General features: G+C 38.0%; 1 protein-coding gene across 1 annotated transcript; it reads right to left on the bottom strand.

Annotated features, from left to right (window-relative positions):
• Positions 1-363: 363 nt before the first annotated feature.
• On the bottom strand, positions 364-1,667 carry LOC145114427 (protein LIGHT-DEPENDENT SHORT HYPOCOTYLS 3-like). Its single transcript, XM_079050435.1, has one exon. The coding sequence runs from the start codon at positions 1,237-1,239 to the stop codon at positions 649-651; it is 591 nt and encodes a 196-aa protein (XP_078906561.1). The 5' UTR covers positions 1,240-1,667; the 3' UTR covers positions 364-648.
• Between the last annotated feature and the right edge of the window lie 22,164 nt (positions 1,668-23,831).

Here is a 23,831-nt window from a genome sequence, read left to right as displayed (position 1 = left end):
ACTCAAGTTGAAGTGCTGATTTAGTAATCCAGCTTTCGAATGCTCCTTAATTTGTACTCCTAGCTTCTTGCTAGTTATTCTTAATTGATTTAAAAAAAAGAAAAAAAAAATTCAAGTTTTAAGTTAATTATGCATCACTCCATTGAGCAAATCTTCGAACATGTTGAAATTAAAGCATGGTCAAAGAATGAAAGAAACACAAGATCTAGCAGTTTGATACTCGACCAATCTATTAGTTGAAACCAAGAACATATTGAAGTACTTTCTGTCTCCATTTCATAAATACAATAGAAAGTACATTTACTGCTACTAAAACTGCTGCAACCACTAAACGTCAATAATTACTAGTAGTAGTGCTGCTGCTTCTGGTATCATGTAAGCATTTAGATTAATCAACCACTTACATAAATAAAATTACACATTAACGTAAGCCATGTTCATAGTTGCATTGCTACAATTCATTTCTAGATTACACCAAAAAGATAGAGCTAAAACCAGCCCAAGGGCACCAACAGTCCAACAGGCAGGTAATCTTGATAATCCCACACGGGAACATAATATCAAAGAAATTTAAATCGAGATTATACCAAGATCCAATATAATATAATACGTGTATTAATTCTGTTTTTTTCCTTCCCTTTTTGAAGTTTAGATGTGATCGCCTGGTGGAAGAGGGAGAGCTTGGAATGTTGAAAAGCTTGGCAACTGATGATGTTCGTGTGTTGGACCTCTCTTTCGTTTCTTTTTCTCGTAACTGATCCCTCTTGCTTTTGATTGCAAATCACGAACCTCTCGCAGGTACAGTCTCACTGCTCGAGCCCCAAAAGGATTCGTCTCAGGAGGCCACCCGTTCTCCTCGTAGGCTGCTCTAAGTCGGCCAATCAATGCATCCAAACTGCCCCATGCTTGCCGAAGTGGGCAAGGGCAAGGAGCAGGAGGGTCTGGATGCCCGTAAAACGGGCATATCGGTGTATGGACTTTAGTCTTTCCAAACTGGTCGAGGTAGCGGAGGAATTCAAGGACATGGGCGCCGCTGCACCGGGAGAGTGAAAGCGGTGGACGGTGATTTTTCAAGTATTGACCGAACGTGTTCCAGTCTCGACGCTTCTGGTTCTCGTAGCGGCTTGGAGCGGAGGTGGTTGATGGTGAGGAGGCAGCTGCTGCGGTGACCAAACTGCTTATAGCGTGATGACTGTTATCTGAGTTGTTGCAGCTTTCCACTTCAGGGTAAAGATCCATTCTTTTAGAGAAAGAAAAAATGGATTTTCTTGAATCTGATATGATCTAGGTTTTTCCTGATACGGTTTCTCTTTTTAGGGTTTCTTTTTGCTCTTTCCTGCAACTTCTAGGGTTTCTTTGCTAATCACAAAAGCAGTAACACACGTCCATGGTACATAAAAAGAAAGAAACAGATAATCGGATGCTAGATCAAGCACACCCACAAACAAAGACAGGTAGCTTTCTTTGGGCAAGAAATGTAGAAGAAGAAAATAGAAGAGACTGGTCTTGTACTACTACCACTACATGGAAAGGGGTTTGATTGATGTTACCATATTTGTGATGAGAGAGAGAGAGAGATAGAGAGAGAGAAAGAGAGAGAGAGAGAGATTGATTGATATATAAGAGTGTTCTGGTTTCTTGAATGTTTGAGGTAAAATGGATGTTAAAAGAAAGTTTTGGGAAAATAGAATAGGTGCGTGTCTTTGTGTAATGGTGTAAATAATAAAACTTTGATTTTGGGTTTCCTCCAATAGGGCAAGGCAAGCAAATTACCATAACTGTAGTTCAACTCAAAAATAAATATTAACCTAAAATATTATTTATAATACGTTTGGCATTATAACACCTTTAGTACATCAATCTCAGACGTTTGTCAATTATAACACCTTTAGTCCATAATTTTCGATTTTGTAAGGATGGTTAATTGGTTCCTAATGCAAACTAAATTAGCAGTGTTCATCCCTCCCTAAACGTCTATTTGCTCGTGTGAGTTGCATATGAGAGCCTTTATGTCATTTCCACCCCTTCTGTCTCTTCTCCCTTTTTTTCCTTTTCCTTTTCAACTCTTCAATTCTCTTCCACGCTTCTACAAACACACACACACATGGGACAAACAATGATGTTATTTGATCTACCAAAAGTTGTTGATATTCTAATGTATAACTCTTCGTTCTAGATTTGTGTTTGGGAATAAAGATATAATTTGACCAGGGTTGTATAAGTGGGTGGGGTAGCAACGGCGATGGCCCATGGACTCCAAATTTTTAGGATCTATTTTCTTATGTGTTATTTATATTATTATAAGAAAAAACGTTTGGTATTAAGTCATCGCAGACAACACCAAAAAAGGAAAAATGAGATTAGAGCTAAAATTGATGTAAAAGATGGAGAAATTACAACGGATTCTTCAGGAATCTAAGCAATTAATTATATTTTTGTTTAAAAAATTACTGCTAAGGGTCTCATTCTTTTATTTTGTTTGGGACCTCAAATCAACTTAAATTGACCTTGAATTTGACAATGGTGTTCGATATCCATCCTTCACCAACTGTTGATAACAAATATAATATTTACATTTCGAAATCTTCGTATCAAAATTGTTCTCTGAAACTCACCATCTTCAATGTTACAACCGTAACACGAAAGTTGCAAAAAACAAATGTTTATCCAAAATAACTATGTTTGAAACCAAAATATACATTAACTTGATAAAGGCAACTCTCAATAATCCTCACATGGGCTTTATTGAAAATCTAACACTATTATACATATATCAATGTAGCTTTAGGTTTGATCCTTACCATGTTATAAATCCTCCAAGTTATCAATGACAATTTGTAGCATTTAAGCTATGATTCATGGTGTTAGACTTGGAGAAATGACACACTGTGAGTATATCAATATGTCATCGATAAATACGATCACAAATTTGTCTATGTATGGTTTGCAAATGCGGTTCATGATCCATGGACATTATGGGGGAATTGGTCAATCCAAAATGCATAAATATGAACTCGTAATGACTGTATCGAGTCGTAAATGTCGTCTTCGGGATATCTTCTTCCTGGACCCGAAGTTGATGGTACCCTGATCTCAAATCGATCTTTGAGTAGTAGATGGATCTTTGCAGTTGATCGAACAGTTCATCAATTCTTAGGAGTGGGTACTAGCCCTTGATTGTAAGTTTTTTTAACTCCCAGAAATCAATGCACATTTGGAAGGATCCATATTTCTTCTTGATGAATAAAATCGGTTCTCCCGAAGGCGTGAATCTTAGTCTGATAAAGTTTTTGTCAAGAAGTTCTTATAGTTGGCTTGATAGTTATTTCATTTAGGATGATACCAACCGATAAGGAGACTTGGCTACTGGTGCTTCTCTGGGGATCAAGTTGATCCTGAACTCAACTTGTCTGATCGGAGATAATCCTGGTAAATCTTCTAGAAATACGTCAGGATAGTTGCACACCTACGGTATGTCTTTGATCTCCCTTTCCTTGCTCTTTTTATCTACTACGTGTGCCAAGAAGGCGTAGTACTTCTTGTGTAGATGCTTCCGAGCTTTCATGTAAGAAATAATTTTGAGGTTCTGGCCTGATTTGTCTCCGTAAATGATTAGGGTTTCTTCATTGGGTGGGGGATGTCGTACAGTATTTTCGTATACAAGATTTTGGCGTAATGAAGAGACAACCAATCTATGCTGATTATTATGTGGAAACTCCTAGTCATAGGCATAAGATTAACATTGAAGACGTGGTTATTTAAAGTTAGATTGCAATTTTCTAATACTTGTTGGGCACTTTTGGACTGGCCGTTATCCATTTCTATTGTATATGCTTCACTGATTTTACTGGACTTATGACTTAGCAGTTGTCTAAACTTAAGGGTTATAAAATTCTTATCATCACCACAGTAAAAAAAAAAAGAACAGTAGCATACAAGTTGTTAACAAGGAGCGAACCAGTTACCACAGACAGGTCCTGATCGCATCCCTCGTCCCAATAACAAATTCCTTACTCCTGTCAATATCTACCTGATCCTTCAGCTTCGGGAAGTCCCTATTTAAGTGCCCAGCTTCACCATAACAACTACTATTCTCACCAGTTCCTTATCCTGAGTTTGTTGTAGTTGTCTAGCTCTTGTAGTACTTAGAGGTATGGTCCTTTCTGTTGCAACTATTATAGACTGTTTCCATACATGGACCTATGTGGTGTTAGTTGCATTTATTGCATTTTGGGTGTTTCCATGTGTACTACCTTTGTGGAGTGGGTGATGTTATTGTGGTTGTTGATGATGGATTTTTTAGATTAATTCTATGTACTTACGGAATTTCACATAAAAAAATATGGGCACATGCAACCTACAAATTCTATGACTTTTCTCTTAATAGCAACATACTTTGAAAAACTAAATAACCTAGCAAAAATCGAAAATCACAAGGTTTGATTACATACCTTATTGCTATTATTGAAAAAAAGCAATGTACTTTGAAGGACCATTCTTGGAATGCTAGCCCCAATAATATGTAAGCCTCTAATGAATCATACCTAAACCCAAGGAAAACCCTAGGATCGAAAATAAAGAGAGGGAGAGGGATTTCAAAAATTCCTTGTGTTTGTGCAGGTTTCTTGAGTCTTATGGAGGTCCCTATTTATAGTTGTAGGAAACCCTAATTTGAATAATATTGTATTACAATTCAAATTCACTTTCCTTATCAACCAAGGAGGCTTCCAGAAGCCCTAGAAACGGACTCCAGAACCGTCCCCTCCTATGGGAGGTTCTAGAATACTTCATTGTTCAACTTTTGAACAATTTCACTCTAACCCTTAGACCCATTAATTAATTCTAATTAATACAGAACAATTAATTAAATTAACTCTGATTAATTCTTAATGAATTAGTTCCATTTCTAAATAATATATTAATCCTATAATATTAATAAATTATATCTCTTTCTCTCTATATCAATGTGAATCCATGCCATTTCCTGGTTATGAGGGAAACCCAAAAAGGACTTTACTATTATTCAACCAATTATACTAATTTAGTTAAGACTTTAGACACCTTAATCCAACAGTCTCCCACTTGGACAAGTCGTCAACTACAATTGTAAGTATAGCTCTCTAAATAACTAGTAAAGAGTGCATTCCAAGCCACTACCAAACTCTGATTAAATCAGACGTCAACCTTAAGATAAGTGATCAACTATTCCTCCGTTCTTCCTGATATTGTATGGACACAAGACATGGAGTAGAATCAATCTTATGGTCCAAGATTGTGTTTCTCGGTTTCCCGATTTATGATGATGTCATCCGACTATGAACTGAACACAACAACTTAGTCCCGGTTGGGCCCAACACTATAATGTCAACATCAAATCACTGAGGGGCCCAAAGATATCGCTTTTCCTTTAATAGGCAAAAGGAACGAATAAAATTCGACTATATAATCATACATTTTACTTGTCATGTCATACATTGAAATACACTTTATAACAATCCAGTTATAGGTGCGTTGATGCAAACCAATGTACAACAGATTCGTAAACTATAACTTATGTATATATATATATATATATATATATATATATATATATATATATATATATGTATGTATGTATGTATATGTGTGTGTGTGTGTTTTAAGGATAGAATGTATTATTTTCTTAGGATTACTCGTGATTAAATCCATGAAGTAATCTCTAAGCGCGGGTTTAACTAATACTCTAAATCCCCATTTTTAAGTACTCATGGACATTACATCAATCACTATGCAATGTCCAATCCATGTGGACAATCTACAAATGTTTCATGATAGTCTTAAATCAATACCAACTTCCTAGAAGTATGACTGACTGTGGCATTTTGAATAAATTAATATTCAGGAAGTGAAACATACAAAGTGAAACACAAGAATAAATTAATATAAAAGTGTTATCATACACATTAAGCATAAATAAATCTCCATTAATTAATCTCCATTCAATTACACTTTATTATTGTTACATTGTTTCAGAACTATCAACTAACTACTAAAATCTAGAATCTAACATCATCTCTTAGCCCAATGCTCCTAGCATGCTCGAAGTGTTTGATCGTGCTTAATCCCTTTCTGAGAGGATCAGAAGAGTTATCCTCTGATGATACTCGACTCACCACGATTTTTCCTTTTTCTACTCGATTTCGGATATAATGGTATTTTCTGTCGATATCCCTTGATCTATCATGATCCTTTGGTTTTTTGGTCATAGAAACTACACCTTCGGTGTTGCAGAAATTGTCTATTAATTGGTTCTTGGATTGAAGGAACAACTCCAAGGTTTCCAATGAAATTGGTCAACCATTTTGCTTCCTTCGTTGTCTCGCTTGCTGCGATGTACTCTGATTCACAAGTCGAATCAACCATCGTCTGTTTCTTGGAACTCTTCCAAGTTACCCTTTCACCATTTAATAGAAATACCCAACCAAATTGCAAATAACTATTATCCCGATCTGTTTGAAATTTGGTGTCACTATAACCTTTAAGTTCATCTTTTCCACCAAAGACTAAGATCATATTCTTTGTCTTTCACAAATACTTAAGTATATTCTTCACTATTGTCCAATGAGTCATGCCAGGATTTACCTAATATCTGTTGATCATGCTGAAAGCAAAAGCTACATCAGGGCGAGTACATGTCATAGCATACATGATCGATCCTATAGCCGAAGCATATGGGACTCAACTCATCATATATATTTCCTTATCACTATTAGGACATTGAGACTTACTCAATTTAATAGTATGATGCATGGGTAAGTCCCATTTCTTGGAATTTTCCATATTGAACGGTTTCAATATTTTATCCACGTAAGTACTTTGGCTAAGCCCAAGCAAACGTCTATGTCGGTCTCTATAAATCCTTATTCCAAGAAGTGTTGTAAAAATCCCGACTAGGTCCCAATTAATTTTCGATTCATCCCTAGGCACTACTGAGCCAACTACAGAATGCCTAGCGATTAATCTCTACATACGATGAGTAAAACAGTAGAAAATGATGAAAATTTAATACATTGAAGAAATTATGTCAATAGAAACTATTTGAGGTATGATTAGTGTTGTATTATTCATATTAACCTATTTTGTAATGATATTAGTGGTATTTACGAACTTTGATATGATATTAGTCATATTTAATTTTTTAAAATTCAACAAATTAGAAATTAATGGTCCCCGAGTAATCTCCGCCCAAGCCAAGACTTCACTTCTTGCAAAAGTTGGAATATTGTTTCCTATAAGGAGTTTGTCATCAACATAGAAAACTAGGAAGGTCACTACACTCCCACTAGTTGTGACATGTATGCATGACTCATCTTCAATTCTAGAAAATCCAAACTCGTTGACCTTTTCATGGAAGAAAAGATTCTAACTGTGAGATGCTTTTTTCTGCCCATAGATGGACTTCTCAAGCTTGCACATCTTGTTAAAAAATTTGGCATGTTCAAAATCCTCTTGTTGAGCCATGTAAAAATCCCCAGTCTGTTTCCCATTGAGGAAAGCAATTTTAACATCCATTTTCCATACTTCATAATCATGATAGGTAGATATGACAAGCATTGTCCTAATTGACTAAGTCTTGGCAACTGGTGAAAAGTTTTCATCATAATCAATCACTTGGCAACTGGTGACTAAGTCTTTGCGACCAATCTTGCCTTGAAGGTTTTTACATTACCATCCATGTCACTCTTCTTCTTGAAGATTCATTTACACCCTACCGTCTTTCGACCAGGTGGCTGATCAACCAAAGTCCATACTTGGTTATCGTACATGGATTGAATCTCGCTATCCATTGCCTATTTCCATTTTACATCTTCAGGGCCTGCCATCTCTTCCTTGTAGTTAGCTGGCTCATCAAAATTTATTAGTTGACTATCACTGATAAAGGTGACCTGATATGAGCATATTTACTTATAAAATTCATGCATTATCTTAATACTTTATGTTGATTTTATCTCATTTAATGAACAAGAGATGCTTAATTCGTTTTCAAATTTCATTTTCAGCAATAAAGACATGCTCGGAAGGAAAAGGAAGCGGAATTGGCGATTGGAAGCTTGGATCTTGGATTTTGAAGAAAGAAGGATGTTGATGGACAGCTTGACCCCTTGTCAGTGTTTTGGCCATATCTCATGAACCGTAACTCCGATTGACGAGATTCAAAATGTTCTCAAAACTAGACACAATTTCAGACGACTTTCGTGTTTTGAGAAAATGTTGATTCCAAGAGAACTCGACGAGTTGGGCCTCAACTCGACGAGTTGATCAGAAAGTTCGCGATTCTCGACGCTGACTTGCCGGACACGAGATTTTAATGACCAACTCGATGAGTTAGGTCACAAACGCGTCGAGTTGGCCCTGTTTTCAGAATTTATATATAGAAATGCTTCTCATTCGAACCCTAACTAATTAGGGAAGCTTTGGACGATTTTTGGAGGCCGGAAGGGTTCTTAGAGATGTGGTTTTCGAGATTTCAACTTAGAGATCAATTTAGAAGAAGATCAAAGGCAATAACACATTACTTTTATCTTAATCTTTTGCATGAATCATGTTTCAATCATTAGATTTCGTTTTTATTTTGTTATTTGTTGTAGATATGAGCTAAAAACTCAAACTTCTGTTTAGACTAGATGAATTTATGAATATGGTGTGATTTTATGGCTTGGATTAATTTGATTTGGTGAATTTTGTTTTGTTAAGCTCGTTAAAGATCTTGTTGACAATAACTATTTTCTATTAATTATCAAGTCTATTAAGTTGCATGAACATCTCTTAATTGCTTGTCTCATATAATTTATGTGAAAACAATATTATATGCCTAGGAATAGTGAACATGAAACTGGGGGTTAACTAGAAAATAGGTAAGTCAATGTGTGAGCTTGTGTGACGAACAACCATACAAGAAGTTAATTAAATTAGTAATTTAATTAGCTAAACTACAAGTCTTACTTAACCCGAATCAATAAACTAGGAAACTCATTAATTTAACCAATTGGCCACTGTTTAAATTGATTTGTTTTCTAAGGATTAGTAATAGTGAACATGAACCTAATCACATTAATCGGTAGCCAATGACAAATTAATCCATTGCACTTGCCATAAAATCAACCATAGGAATAAGTGAGTCGAATCTGAACAGAAGTCTCTTTTATTATTGAATCTAGTTATATGCTATTCTCTTTAGTTGTTAATTGCCTTCGTTTAAGTGTTATTTTATTGCTTAAGTTTCTAGTCTTGCAAAACTAGAGAAAACCCCCTTTCTATTACTTGTTTTATTTAGATAATATTAGCATTTATTTTAATTGTTTACCGTTCCTTGTGTTCGATACCCTACTTGCTTGAACTATATTACTAATCGATAGGTACACTGCCTTTCGTCTGTTTATTTTGTGTCTAAGTTAGTAGGATTAAAACTAGTGCATTTCACACACATCAAGTTTTTGGCGCCGTTGCTGGGGAACGATTCAAATAGTTAATTTTATTTGCTAATTGTTATCGTTTTTAATTTATTGATTTTTTTTATATTTAGTTTAATTTTTATTTTTATTTTTATTTATTATGTATTTTCCAAATCTCGATGCTCTTGATGCTTTTCTTGAGGAAGTAGCACAGGAAATTGAGCAAGAAGATGAGGAGTATGACTCAGATGATGATTTGAAAAAATTTGGAAGATGGTTAGATAACATCTTGCCTAATAAACAAGAGCAATCTGAGTTACAAGAGCTAGATTTACAAGATGAAGAATTTAATCCAGAAAGAGATTTGGAGGAGCTGGAAAGGTTGCTGGCAGAAGGGTCAGACGAAGAACAAGAACAAGCTGAGTTGCCGGAACCAAGCCGTGGTTTGACCATTACCACGGCATGGCACCCTGTTTTTCCAGTTTGTGTTTCGAAGCATGGGGTGAAGATTCCAACTTTGGAGAAAGTTTTGAGGCATAATCCATTTCTGATTAGTATCCAACCGGTTCCAAACCTTGTCAAGATTTTTGGGTTTTTTGAATTCAAGCTCATTTGGCCAATTGTAAAAGCAAAGAGCCAAATTTTACGAATTGGTCCAAAAAAGATATTCAATGCAACGGATGGATTGACACTGAGTTTATTGGAAGTTTATTAAGTTGAGATTCCAGCTCAAGACTCGCACAAAAAGAAGCGCTTGCGGGAGGCAACCCGTCATTAGAGTTTGCTTTTCTTTTTCTTTATAAACTTCTAGTATTTAGGGATAATTGAGGATTTTTATTTTCATGTTTGTTTTCCTTTTTATTACGTGGTTTTGTGTTTTTGATCTTGCAGAGTTTAGGGTGAGAATTGAGCGAATAATTACAAGCGTGAGGGAATTAAAGTGAGGGGTCGAATCGTTTATGAGAAGATTGGAAGATTTGAGTGATTTGGTGAGTACATGATCAGAACTGAAGCAGAAAGAAGAAAGTACCTGATCAAAGTCAAAAACTCGTCGAGTGCATATTCTAAACTCGACGAGTTCCATAAGATATTCTCGTTTTCTGCCCAAGTGACGATCCAACTCGACGAGTCTTCACTTATAACTCGGCGAGTTGTTCAGCCTTCTATTTTCAAGTTTTTGATTTGATTCCATTCAAGGCGGGCATTGGCTATATTTTTGAAGTCCATTTTTGAAGTTTTCCAAGAAGCTTTTTCCTGTATATTTAGAGCTGTCAACCACACGAGATTTTAACACCCAAGGCATGGATGAGTTGTTCCCTTGCCAAAGTCGGCTGAAGATGGAGCTTAAAAAGAAGAATATCAACCTCGTAACTTCTATCCCAGAGGAGTTTGTTCTAATTCTCTCTTTACTTTTATGTTATCTAATTGTTTTAACATGCAATGGGGACATTGCATAAATTAAGTGTGGGGTAGGGGGTTGGTTACATTAGTTACATTAGAATCCTTGGTTTAATTTTAAAAATTTTGCATAAAAATTGCTAGGGTTAATTTAGAAAACTTTGGTAAAAGCAATTAGGGTTCATGCTAGTATTATGTTTAATGATTCTTTGAAGACCCAAATGTTTAGTTGAGCCTATACACGTTCTAGTGCATTTGTGCCCCCCGTTATTCTAGTGATATCATGGGACAAAAACACAACCTCGCTTAGTTTGAGGGACGCAATATGTTTAGCATCGTGTACTTGAAATGTATCCATGAAGACTAATACCTTAACCAATAAAGGATGAAGTTAAGCTCCTTGCTTATGCATGTAGGTTTTGAGTGAAAAAAAGTGAGGTACATGTTGAAAAAAAAAAGAGAAATTACCAAAAAGTTAAAGAATTTTGGAGCAGTCAAAGTATAAAGTACGAAGATCAAAATTCGAAAGAAATTCAAGAGTTGAAGATACCAAAAATCAAACAAAGAAGGTGGTGAATTCAAAGAGATCAAAGATCAAATAAGTGAAGAATTCAAAGAGCTCCATTGTGGTATCAAAGTTGTAATTTTTCTAGAATTTATGTATACTTGGTTGTTTAACCAAAAATGACTTGAGGTTAAGAAAGTTTTCTGTGGATGGATTCGGAGGGATGCATAAAATGAGCGTTGTTCGGAAAAAGTGGGTGAGTGTTTATGAGGATTCTAAGTATTTAGGATTAGGGGGGGTCCTTAGGAAAAATTTTAGACACAAATACATGCGTTGCGGTCTTGACATAATGGTTGTATTCGATTGGGATTGTCTTGTGTGGTATTAGTGTGTTAAAATTCAGTTTTGCTTGGGGGCAAGCAAAAGTCAAGTGTGGGGTATTTTGATATGAACATATTTAGTTATAAAATTCCTGCATTATCTTAATACTTTATGTTGATTTTATCTCATTTAATGAACAAAAGATGCTTAATTAGTTTTCAAATTTCATTTTCAGCAATAAAGACATGCTCGGAAGGAAAAGGAAGCGGAATTGGCGATTGGAAGCTTGGATCTTGGATTTTGAAGAAAGAAGGATGTTGCTGGACAGCTTGACCCCTTGTCAGTGTTTTGGCCATATCTCACGAACCGTAACTCCGATTGACGAGATTCAAAATGTTCTCAAAACTAGACACAATTTCAGACGACTTTCGTGTTTTGAGAAAATGTTGATTCCAAGAGAACTCGACGAGTTGGGCCTCAACTCGACGAGTTGATCAGAAAGTTCGCGATTCTCGACGCTGACTTGCCGTACACGGGATTTTAATGACCAACTCGAAGATTTAGGTCACAAACGCGTCGAGTTGGCCCTGTTTTCAGAATTTATATATAGAAACGCTTCTCATTCGAACCCTAACTAATTGGGGAAGCTTTGGACGATTTTTGGAGGCCAGAAGGGTTCTTAGAGATGTGGTTTTTGAGATTTCAACTTAGATATCAATTTGGAAGAAGATCAAAGGCAATAACACATTAATTTTATCTTAATCTTTTGCATGAACCATGTTTCAATCATTATATTTCGTTTTTAGTTTGTTATTTGCTGTAGATATGAGCTAAAAACTCATTACTTATGTTTAGACTAGATGAATTTATGAATATGGTGTGATTTTATGGCTTGGATTAATTTGATTTGGTGAATTTTGTTTTGTTAAGATCGTTAAAGATCCTTATGTGTTGACAATAACTATTTTCTATTAATTATCAAGTCTATTAAGTTGCATGAACATCTCTTAATTGCTTGTCTCATATAATTTATGTGAAAACAATATTATATGCCTAGGAATAGTGAACATGAAACTGGGGGTTAACTAGAAAATAGGTAAGTCAATGTGTGAGCTTGTGTGACGAACAACCATACAAGAAGTTAATTGAATTAGTAATTTAATTAGCTAAACTACAAGTCTTACTTAACCCGAATCAATAAACTAGGAAACTCATTAATTTAACCAATTGGTCACTATTTAAATTGATTTGTTTTCTAAGGATTAGTAATAGTGAACATGAACCTAATCACATTAATCGGTAGCCAATGACAAATTAATCCATTGCACTTGCCATAAAATCACCCGTAGGAATAAGTGAGTCGAATCTGAACAGAAGTCTCTTTTATTATTGAATCTAGTTATATGTTATTCCCTTTAGTTGTTAATTGCCTTCGTTTAAGTGTTATTTGATTGCTTAAGTTTCTAGTCTTGCAAAACTAGAGAAAACCCCCTTTCTATTACTTGTTTTATTTAGATAATATTAGCATTTATTTTAATTGTTTACCGTTCCCTGTGTTTGATACCCTACTTGCTTGAACTATATTACTAATCAATAAGTACACTGTCTTTCGTTTGTTTATTTTGTGTCTAAGTTAGTAGGATTAAAACTAGTGCATTTCACACACATGATGACCCCATCTGTCGTTAATAGAAACCATAAAATGAATGTGACATGCTAACTCTACTGGATCGACGAATAGGAAACGAATCATCAATGGGATTAATAGGTTCAGCCTTAGGTTGAGAGCTAGTGTCATCAAAGGTTCCTTCATTGGGTGACTCTTGAAGCTCTTTAAGATCAATTGTACTCCCATTGTCTCCATTGGATATGAGCTCTCTGTCATAAAAGACTCATCTTCTAGCTACAAAGACCACGTTCTCACTTGGTATGTAGCATAAATATCCAAATGACTTTTGTAGGTAACCAATGAAAATACACTTCTTGTCTCTATGTTCCAGTTTGTCTTGGTGTAACGTCCCAATTTCACAACCAAAAATTTTCATTTTTATTAAGATAAAAACTCCCCCAATTTATTAATCCAATAATTAATCCATTAAATAAGAATACCATTTATTCTGAATTACATTTATTAAAAATCAGAGTATTGTAGAAACGTGGAATCTTCAATGTTGCTAATGAGTGTGTACGGTCCCTCCTTCGCCTTCCAGCAATAACCGATTATACATGAAACCATAAACAAATGGGTAAGTATAAAGCTTAATGAGTTTCCCCCAAAATACCACCATATAAACAGATCACATATATAATCAAACACGTTGGGTCCAGTCACCCATCAGGTTGGAATATCCCAGGCCCAGTCAACCTCCGGGTCCAGTCATCCTCGGGATGGAATACCCAAGTTGGAATGCCAATATACAATAGGTCCAATCAGCCATCGGGCTGGAATACCTAGGGTTTGTTGGCCTACCGCCTCAACCCTACCGCTCTTCCCGAGCCTCCGTGCCTACGGCTCACAGTCGGCCCGCACCAGGTATCTTGGCCTACCGCACAAAACAGGACCGCCTCAACCCAAACCAAACACAATATGTCAACATATAAACAATCAGGATCAAGTAGGCATATAATACATGCAAACAGTAATCATACAACTTACTTGCCTACTAATCCTCTCACACATACACTCCCGCTACCAGCTAACCCCCATAGAATGCATAACCATAAGTAACCAGAGGTGACATAGCCACCCGAACAGATGGTCCCACTCTAGAGCCACAACCAAACAAGGAACATGCAAGAGAGCCTATACCAAGAGTTCTCAGGGTATCCTACATGACCACAAACAGTCCCTAAGGGCACTCCATAGATGATAACCAGCAAGCACATATAACATACAGTTCTACAAGTTGTTACCACAAAGCTACATACTCAATACTAGGAAACAGATCTAGCAGATCACTACAACATAACAACATACTCAATACCAAAACACAGATCTAACAGATCCCTACAACATAGCAGCATACTAAATAACAACAATCCAAGGAATGTGTGGCCGTATATACTCAGAGGTGAGATAGTCACCTGAACAGGTGATCCTACTCTAGAACCACAACCAAACAAGGAACAGGTAAGAGAGCTTTGATCAAGAGTCCTCATTCTATCCTACATAACTATATACAATCCCTAGGGCATCCCTTGACTAACAGATAACCAAAACTAGTGGGCTGGCATTGGTGCCTTCGACCCACGGGTACAGTGAGGCGAAACTCACCTCGATATGCTTGTAGATAACCACTGTAGCAACGAAGAACTCTATTAGATTCAACTTACTTCTAATCACCTACAGGAAGATACTTTAGTCAATACCCGATCACAAGTTATAGTCACTTGCAACAGTGACCGCCTTACATGAAATGACGATGAGGGTTTCACATGAAATGACGATTAGGGTTAAGTAAGAACACTTAACCCATTAAGGACTTAATCACCTAACGGTAGGACTGATTAAGTTTTGACTTAGTTGTTCTCGGGTGAAATAATAACCCAAGCAATAGTCCAAATACCTGCTTGATCATTGTCCAAAATAGAGCTTCTCGATTCTAGGGTTTTTCACATAAAATGATAACTAGGGTTAGTGTTCCACACTTTTAAGGACTTAATCTATTAAGCTCAATATTGCATTAAGTTAATTTGTAGGGGGTATTAAGTATTATTTTAAGTTTAATTAATAGTTTCAATGCGGGTCCCGACCAACTCCAAAATTAGGGTTTCATGACATTAGGGTTTTCTAAACCCTAATTAGGGTTTCCAACCCAAATACTAGCCAATTAGGTTCAAGGTTAGGCTTTTAGGTTAATTAGAGTTTAATAAGTTGGGCACCGCCCACTAACACCCCGGGCGGTGGTGGTCAACGGTGGCAGCCACCACCTCACAGTGGTGGTGGTTATGATTTTAGGCCAAATAAGTGAAAAAAGAATTTCAAACATCCATCCAAACACACACACACATATACACACGACCACCCAAAGTGGCGGCTGGTGGTGGTCGGAGAGGACATTGTCAAAACGTGACAGCCTCCGGAGCGGCGGTGGCGACGAATGTGAGGAACGAAAGAAGAACGAGGGGTGGAAGGGTTCGCCATTACCGGAGAAAGATAGAAGCAACAGCGGCCCCGACGTCAGACTCGATTTACGTCTTCGTCGACATCGAAACAACAGCGCCGGTTCTCAGCTCGATTGGTGGCTCACGACGACGACAAGGATGTGGCGGCGGCGGCGGAAGTTGGAAGGGTGATAAGGTGGCAGCTGACTTTTTAGGGTTAGGGTTTGATTTAGTTAAAAGGAAACGGGTATGAAGGAAAAGACGGGGAGGGGCGCTGGGTTTAAATCTCGTTCCTTCCAAAGTTAAATCCATTCGTACAAGATTGGTCCCTGCCTCCATAAATCTTTTTCAAATTAAATCCAATAATTACCAAACAGCCCTTGCTTCACGAATTTCTTTACATTTCAAGTCCTAATGTTACAATATAAACCCCAAATTCTGGAATTTATATCATTAAACTCCTTATGGCTAACGCTAATAAATTATTACGGATTTAAGGCTAAATTAAAATAAAATAAAATATAAAATACATCTCGGGGTTTTTAGGGCTTATTATTTATTTATATTTATTTATTATTATTATTTATTTATTTACTTATTTTATTTTATTTATTTATTTTTTTGACGGAATGTTACAATTCTCCCCCACTTAAATTAAATTTCGTCCTCGAAATCAGCTCTCGCTTCTACTTCATGATGCACTCCCCCACAACAACCAAGATGTACGAAAATCCACAGAGTTAATCGGTTCCAGAGCCTCTCGTCCGAACACCAGCACTCTAATCTCGCACCAGAAAGGGCATCACCGCAATGAAAACTAACTGATCTCATATTAGACTGAACCACACTCTTACTCTGCTCCGACAACCCAACTGAGCTATCCATGATCAACAGTGGAGTTCACCCCCGATCAGACGATAACAGACAAGTAAACCCTCAATCTGAGCTCCTAACACCCTAGGGCCTAAGCACAAGCACACCCTAGGGATGCTATCACAACTAAGACAAATTAGAATATAAGGGAAAATCCAACAACAGACAGTGATCCTGTCGCAAAACCCGAAGATTTAGCAGTTGCGTAGAAATCTGGAACCTAGAGAAATCCGAAAGAGAACCAAATATTGCCTAAAAGTCTTCCTGCTGCGAGGTTCCGCTCTCCCCCACTTGAAATATGCTAGATACTGAGAACTTCATAGTCCTTCGATACTCCGACTAACTCGAACTCTATTACTTGATCCCAATCACTGATATCCAGATACATGGTAGGATCTGAATTCACACAATATTCACAGCTTCCAATACGCATACAATCAAGGAAAAAGATAATTAATCCATACATAATAAGAGATCAATTGAAACAAAGCTAAATAAGATAATTTCATTTAACTAATCATCCAAAATTACAACTGAACCTTGAAACACAAACATAAATGACAGATAAATACCAATACTACCACAATTGCTAAATAGAAGGACTGTCAATCTCAAATCTCGGTCCTCGGGACCCCGGCGGTCCCCTGACGACCATCGGGTAACTGTCATGCTAATGGCGTAGGATCCAACACCTCACTGAGAAAAAACGACAATGGGCTCTAATGTGGCCGTCCTGACCGCAATGAAAACAAACTCGAACACTTTGCATGTAGTCTCTTCCAAAATGACCCTCCTCGCCACACCGGCGACATGCTATAGATTTGCGCCTCTCTCCAACTGATCCTAAACTCTAGCCAACGAACTTGAACCGCTTTGCTGTAGGCTAGGATTGATCCAGAGTTTGACACTGCTCCCTCTCTTGGGTCTCTATGTCAATCTCTCGCCTCCCCGCGGCATCCTAAAGCTCAGCGAGAGAACCATAGCACTAGATGGATGCGAACTGTCGAATATCCGTCTTGAGCATGCTCAAATACCGAGTCATCTGGGCCTGCTCTGAAGCTGCGAACTCATGAATGAACAAAGGCCATTTCAGTGAACATCCTGGTGATCTTCGTCACCGACTTAGTCGTCTGCCTCAGATCAAGGTACTCCTGGGCCAGTCTCTCCTTCTCTACCAGGGGGACATACCTTGCACGGAACATCTCCGAGAACTATTCCTAAGTCATCGCGTCCCTTTGCTCAGGAGTATAAGAACTAGTCACCAGTCTTCACCAATCCCTTTCCCCATACCTCAAAAGGTTCAGAGTGCACATTACCTTCTGATTATCTGGACAAGAACACGTGAAGAAACAACCCTCCATGTCAGACAACCATCTCATCGCCATGATCGGGTCTAAGACCCCATCAAACTCTGGGGGCTTCGTGCGATCGAAGTCCTAGTACTGGAAATCCTTCTCTCCACGAGCCCTAACGGCAGCAACAGTCGCGGTGGCTGCAACAACAGCAACCTCAAAAAGTATATCATATCAGAGTACTCCATCATAGCGACCTTGATAGATTCAACCAGCTCTGGTATCTGCCCCCGGACAAAAGAAACAACCTCCTCACGAATGATCTCCTTGACATGGTCCTCAGTCAATGTTGGCCCATCCTGGCCATCTGCTCCTGATCCTTATTCGGATCCAGCCTCAAATCGTCTCGTAATCTCCATACTAAAAACAAAACAGGGAGATATTAGAAAAAACACATATAACAACAGGGGAACCAATTCCCAACAAAACCCTAGGGGTTGTGACTTCCCATACTACCTTCCACACCTACCCGTATTTGTATCAGAAGATAATCACAACAACCCTAACAATACCCGCAAAATACACATACACCCTATCCTCTCATCCTAGAGGAAGACTAGACATTACACAATTGGTCGGCAGACCCCACACGACTAATCCATGAAACTTCCACCAACCCTGCAGCGCTCGTGTACGCTAATCATACATAACGTTAGACCCTATAGACAATCGAATACCTGATTCTACCCTAAGCCCTTCATCAAACAAGAACAGGAAACAAGGCTAAACCAAACATTCTCATGCTATAGAATCTTAGTTATGTACAACTATTCTGCATACACTAAGCAACTATAGTAATGATGTCAATTTCATACAAGAAGAACCCTAGGCTATCAGGAATCATATAATCAAGCAATTCTATTATGCACCTGAAGATCCCTAGCCTATCACTAGCATGCTTTTCTAACAAATCATGTATCAGCAAGATTTAAACTCAACAAATATAACAAGTATGAGTATTTTGGGAACCACTCTCCTGTTCGAGCTCTGGCTGACTGTTCTCACCGCATCTTCCTGAAAATCAAAGTTAAGTCAAGGTCCACGTTCCCGGTCCCAATCCAACAATCAAACAATAACATGACAAAAGACCGAGTCCATGTCCTTAACCCAACTCTTTTATTGTAATTTCTTTATCAAAAACATTTTGCAAAACCTCTCAGATCCTAGTTTGAGACTGGATTCGCACAGCTGTTCATCCAATTCACTCAAACCAGGGCTCTGATACCAACTTGTAACGTCCCAATTTCACAATCAAAAATTTTCATTTTTATTAAGATATAAACTCCCCCAATTTATTAATCCATTAAATAAGAAAACCATTTATTCTGAATTACATTTATTAAAAATCAGAGTATTGTAGAAACGAGGAATCTTCAATATTGAGTGTGTTTAGTCCCACCTTCGCCTTCCAGCAATAACCGATGATACCTGAAACCATAAACAACTGCGTAAGCATAAAGCTTAGTGATTTTCCCCCAAAATACCACCATATAAACAGATCAAATATATAATCAAACACGTTGGGTCCAGTCAACCATCGGGTTGGAATACCCCAGGCCCAGTCAACCTCCGGGTCCAGTCATCCTCGGGATGGAATACCCAAGGTTGGAATGACAATATAAAACAGGTCCAATCAGCCATCGGGCTGGAATACCCAAGGTTTGTTGGCCTACCGCCTCAAACCTACCGCTCTTCCCGAGCCTCCGTGCCTACGGCTTACATCCGGCCCGCACCGGGTAGCTTGGCCTACCGCACAAAGCAGGACCGCCTCAACCCAAACAAAACATAATATGTCGACATATGAACAATCAGGATCAAGTAGGCACATAATACAGACAAATAATAATCATACGGCTCACTACTGCCTACTAATCCTCTCACACATACAGTCCCACTACCAGCTAACCTCCATAGAATGTGTAACCATAAGTAACCTGAGGTGAGATAGCTACCCGAACAGATGTTCCTACTCTAGAGCCACAACCAAACAGGGAACATGCAAGAGAGCCAAGACCAAGAGTTCTCCGGCTATCCTACATGACCACAGAAAGTCCCTAAGGCTACTCCATAGATGATAACCAACAAGCACATATAACATACAGTTCTACAGGTTGTTACCACAAAGCTACATACTCAATACTAGGAAACAGATCTAACAGATCACTACAGCATAACAACATACTTAATACCAGAACACAGATCTAACAGATCACTACAACATAGCAGCATACAAAATATCAAGAATCCAAGGAATGCATGGTCGTATATACTCAGAGGTAAGATAGTCACCCGAACAGGTGATCCTACTCTAGAACCACAACCAAATAAGGAACATGTAAGAGAGCTTTGATCAAGAGTCCTCAGTCTATCCTACATGACTATATATACAGTCCCTAGGGCATCTCTCTATTAACAAATAACCAAAACTATTGGGTCGGCATTGGTGCCTTCGACCCTCGGGTACAGTGAGGGGAAACTCACCTCGATATGCATGTAGATAACCACTGTAGCAACGAAGAACTCTAACAGCTTCAACTGACTTCCAATCACTTACAGGAAGATACTTGAGTCAATACCCGATCACAGGTTATAGTCACTTGCAACAGTGACCACCTCACATGTAATGACGATTAGGGTTTCACATGAAATGACGATTAGGGTTAAGTAAGAACACTTAACCCATTAAGGACTTAATCACCTAAGGGTAGTACTGATTAAAGTTTGACTTAGTCGTTCTCGGGTGAAATAATAACCCAATCAATAGTCCAAATATGTGCTCGATCATTGTCCAAAAATAGAGCTTCTCGATTCTAGGGTTTTTCACATAAAATGATAACCAGGGTTAGTGTTCCACACTTTTAAGGACTTAATCTATTAAGCCCAATATTGCATTAAGTTAATTTTAGGGGCATTATTAAGTATTATTTTAAGTTTAGTTAATAGTTTCAATGCGGGTCCCGACCAACTCCAAAATTAGGGTTTTCTAAACCCTAATTAGGGTTTCTAACCCAAATACTAGCCAATCAGGTTCCAGGTTAGGCTTTTAGGTTAATTAGAGTTTAATAAGTTGGGCACCACCTACTAACACCCCGGGCGGTGGTAGTCAACGGTGGTTCACGGTGGCAGCCACCACCTCACGGTGGTGGTGGTGGTTATGATTTTTGGCCAAATCAGTGACAAAAGCATTTCAAACATCCGTCCAAACACACACACACATACACACAGCCACCCAAAGTGGCGGCTGGTGGTGGTCGGAGAGGATATCGTCAAAACGTGACAGCCGTCGGAGCAGCAGTGGCGACGAACGTGAGGAACGGCAGAAGAACGAGGGGTGGAAGGGTTCGCCATTACCAGAGAAAGATAGAGGCAACATCGGCCCCGGTGTCGGCCTCGATTTACGTCTTCGTCGGCAGTGAAACAGCAGCGCCGGTGCTCAGCTCGATTGGTGGCTCACGACGACGACAAGGATGTGGTAGCGGCGGCGGAAGTTGGAGGGGTGATAAGGTGGCGGCTGACTTTTTAGGGTTAGGGTTTGGTTTAGTTTGAAGGAAATGGGTATGAAGGAAACGAGGGGGAGGGGCGCTGGGTTTAAATCCCGTTCCTTCCACACTTAAATCCTTTCGTACAAGATTGGTCCTTGCCTCCATAAATCTTTTTCAAATTAAATCCAATAATTACCAAACAGCCCTTGCTTCACGAATTTCTTTACATTTCAAGTCCTAATGTTACAATATAAACCCCAAATTCTGAAATTTATATCATTTACTCCTTATGGCTAACGCTGATAAATTATTACAGATTTAAGGCTAAATTAAAATAAAATAAAATATAAAATACCTCTCGGGGTTTTTAGGGCTTATTATTTTTATTTATTTATTTATTTATTATTATTATTATTTATTTACTTATTTTATTTATTTATTTATTTATTTTTTAACGAAATGTTACACTTGGGTTTCGTGCCTAACGTGTAACATCTCATTTTCACCTTTCAGTAGGATTCAATATAAAACATTCTTTATAAAATTCAAAGTAGAGATATACCACTTTTTAGACCAAGTAATCATCATAAACATGTAGAAAAAATCAATACGATTTCCATAGATATATAGAACGCTTAAATCCGACTTCGCATGAAGAAGTTATGCTTTTTCGAAGTTTCGCGATTAAACCAACACTACTCTGCATATCATATAAAGTGAACTTTATATAGGTTGCTTATTATCCTAAGCAAACTAAATGAAACTCGTTGTAGTCGTAAAACCGAGAGCGTGCTTATAGAACGTCAAATCCGACTTCGTGAGAGGAAGTTATGATTTTTCGAAGTTTCAGCGCAACAGTACGGACACAGAACTCAAAATTCAAATCAGTTGATTGTTAGCCGAAAAAATCTAAACGAGTGTTGAAGATCTCGTAAATATGAACCCTTTGATATAAAGACAGTCGAGAATAAAGTTCGTATGAAGGAGTTATGAATTTCGTACGGACTTTAACAGTCTAAACCGATCTAAATATGAGTTTTAGTTAGATTAAGAATTGGATGTTGGGACCTTAATGAAAGTTGTAGAGCTCGTCAAGCGGATTCTGGGGATATAAAGAAAATCGAAAATGGAGCTCGTATGCAAACGTTATGGCCCGATTCGAGAAAACACACGCTAAGGATGGCGTTGCGCCACGTGGCTGCAAGAGACCTAGGCTCCTCAACCGACTTGACGCCATGGAATTATGAGAATCGGATACGTGGCATCACCACGTTTTGACTTGTGGCATTTCTATAAGGCGGTTAACAATGCTGACATGGCACCACATAGCAACGACACGTCGCAAGATCCTACGCGGCCAGAACCACCTCTTCTGAACAAAAGCGCGGCGTGCACATATACACGGCGTGGAACGCCCTCCTTTTTTTGCTATAAATAATCCATTTTTTTGCCTTTCATTACCAAACCATGCCACCTCTTTCTATTTCTCTTTAATGTCCAAAATTCTAAAGTATTTTCGGGAGACTGATAAACTCAACTTTAGCGAAGCTCTGAGGCAGAGAGTCAGTCAAATAAAATTGCTCAGTATCAAAGTTTTTCCAGTATAAATCCTGGTTTTCTCTAGAACTCTATATATGTTAAGCTACACCTACTATGCTTTTAAGTGTAACTTATATTTATAGTCATAGTCATTATTATTAACCTCTAAATAATATTTATCACTAATTCCAGTTATAATACTGATTGATCTACTTATGGGAGAGGTGCCTATAATGTTCACGTTGAATTGGTTTTGGATTTCAGAAAAGCTATATGCTGAAATGATCCTGCCTCCCAACTGTCATGCCTGGCCGGTCCTTATTTGATAGTACTGTCAGTATTCATTTGGATTAGTGGAAGATCTAGCCCTTCATTACCAGAATCCCATAGGGATGAAGAAGTATAGTATTATAGATTAATACTTGTTAGGCGCATTGACCACCAATGGGATCACCCAAAAAGCTGTTAATCTTCTGAGAAACTGTCCAGGTGAGTTATTTCACTATACTATGTATTAAAATACATATCGATCTTTGTTAGGTTATAAGAGCTATTAGAATAGAGTCGATAGTGTAGTCTCTTGGGCTCAATGTTAGTATACATGAAAATAGTAGTATAGCCTCGATGTGCATGTACTAGTAGAGCCTAAAAGTATAGTCTCTATATGTGTAATATGATTATGTATGTTGGGTGGGGCCCGTTAGGTTTATTGGGCGGGGACCGTTATATGCTCATTGAGCGGGCTCATTTATATGCTTATTGGGCGGGGTCTGATATATGTATTGTGGTATATGGTATTTTGGAGAACTCACTAAGCTTTGTGCTT

The sequence above is a fragment of the Lactuca virosa genome, chromosome 5, assembly GCF_052849685.1.
Source record: "Lactuca virosa cultivar CGN04683 chromosome 5, Lactuca_virosa_CGN04683_v6, whole genome shotgun sequence".
Taxonomy (NCBI): domain Eukaryota; kingdom Viridiplantae; phylum Streptophyta; class Magnoliopsida; order Asterales; family Asteraceae; genus Lactuca; species Lactuca virosa.
This window is presented reverse-complemented; position numbering and strand designations above follow the sequence as displayed.

What these genes read in the sequence shown, in the direction of transcription:
- LOC145114427 (XM_079050435.1), bottom strand. Translation starts at nt 1,239, where the DNA reads ATGGATCTTTACCCTGAAGTGGAAAGCTGCAACAACTCAGATAACAGT.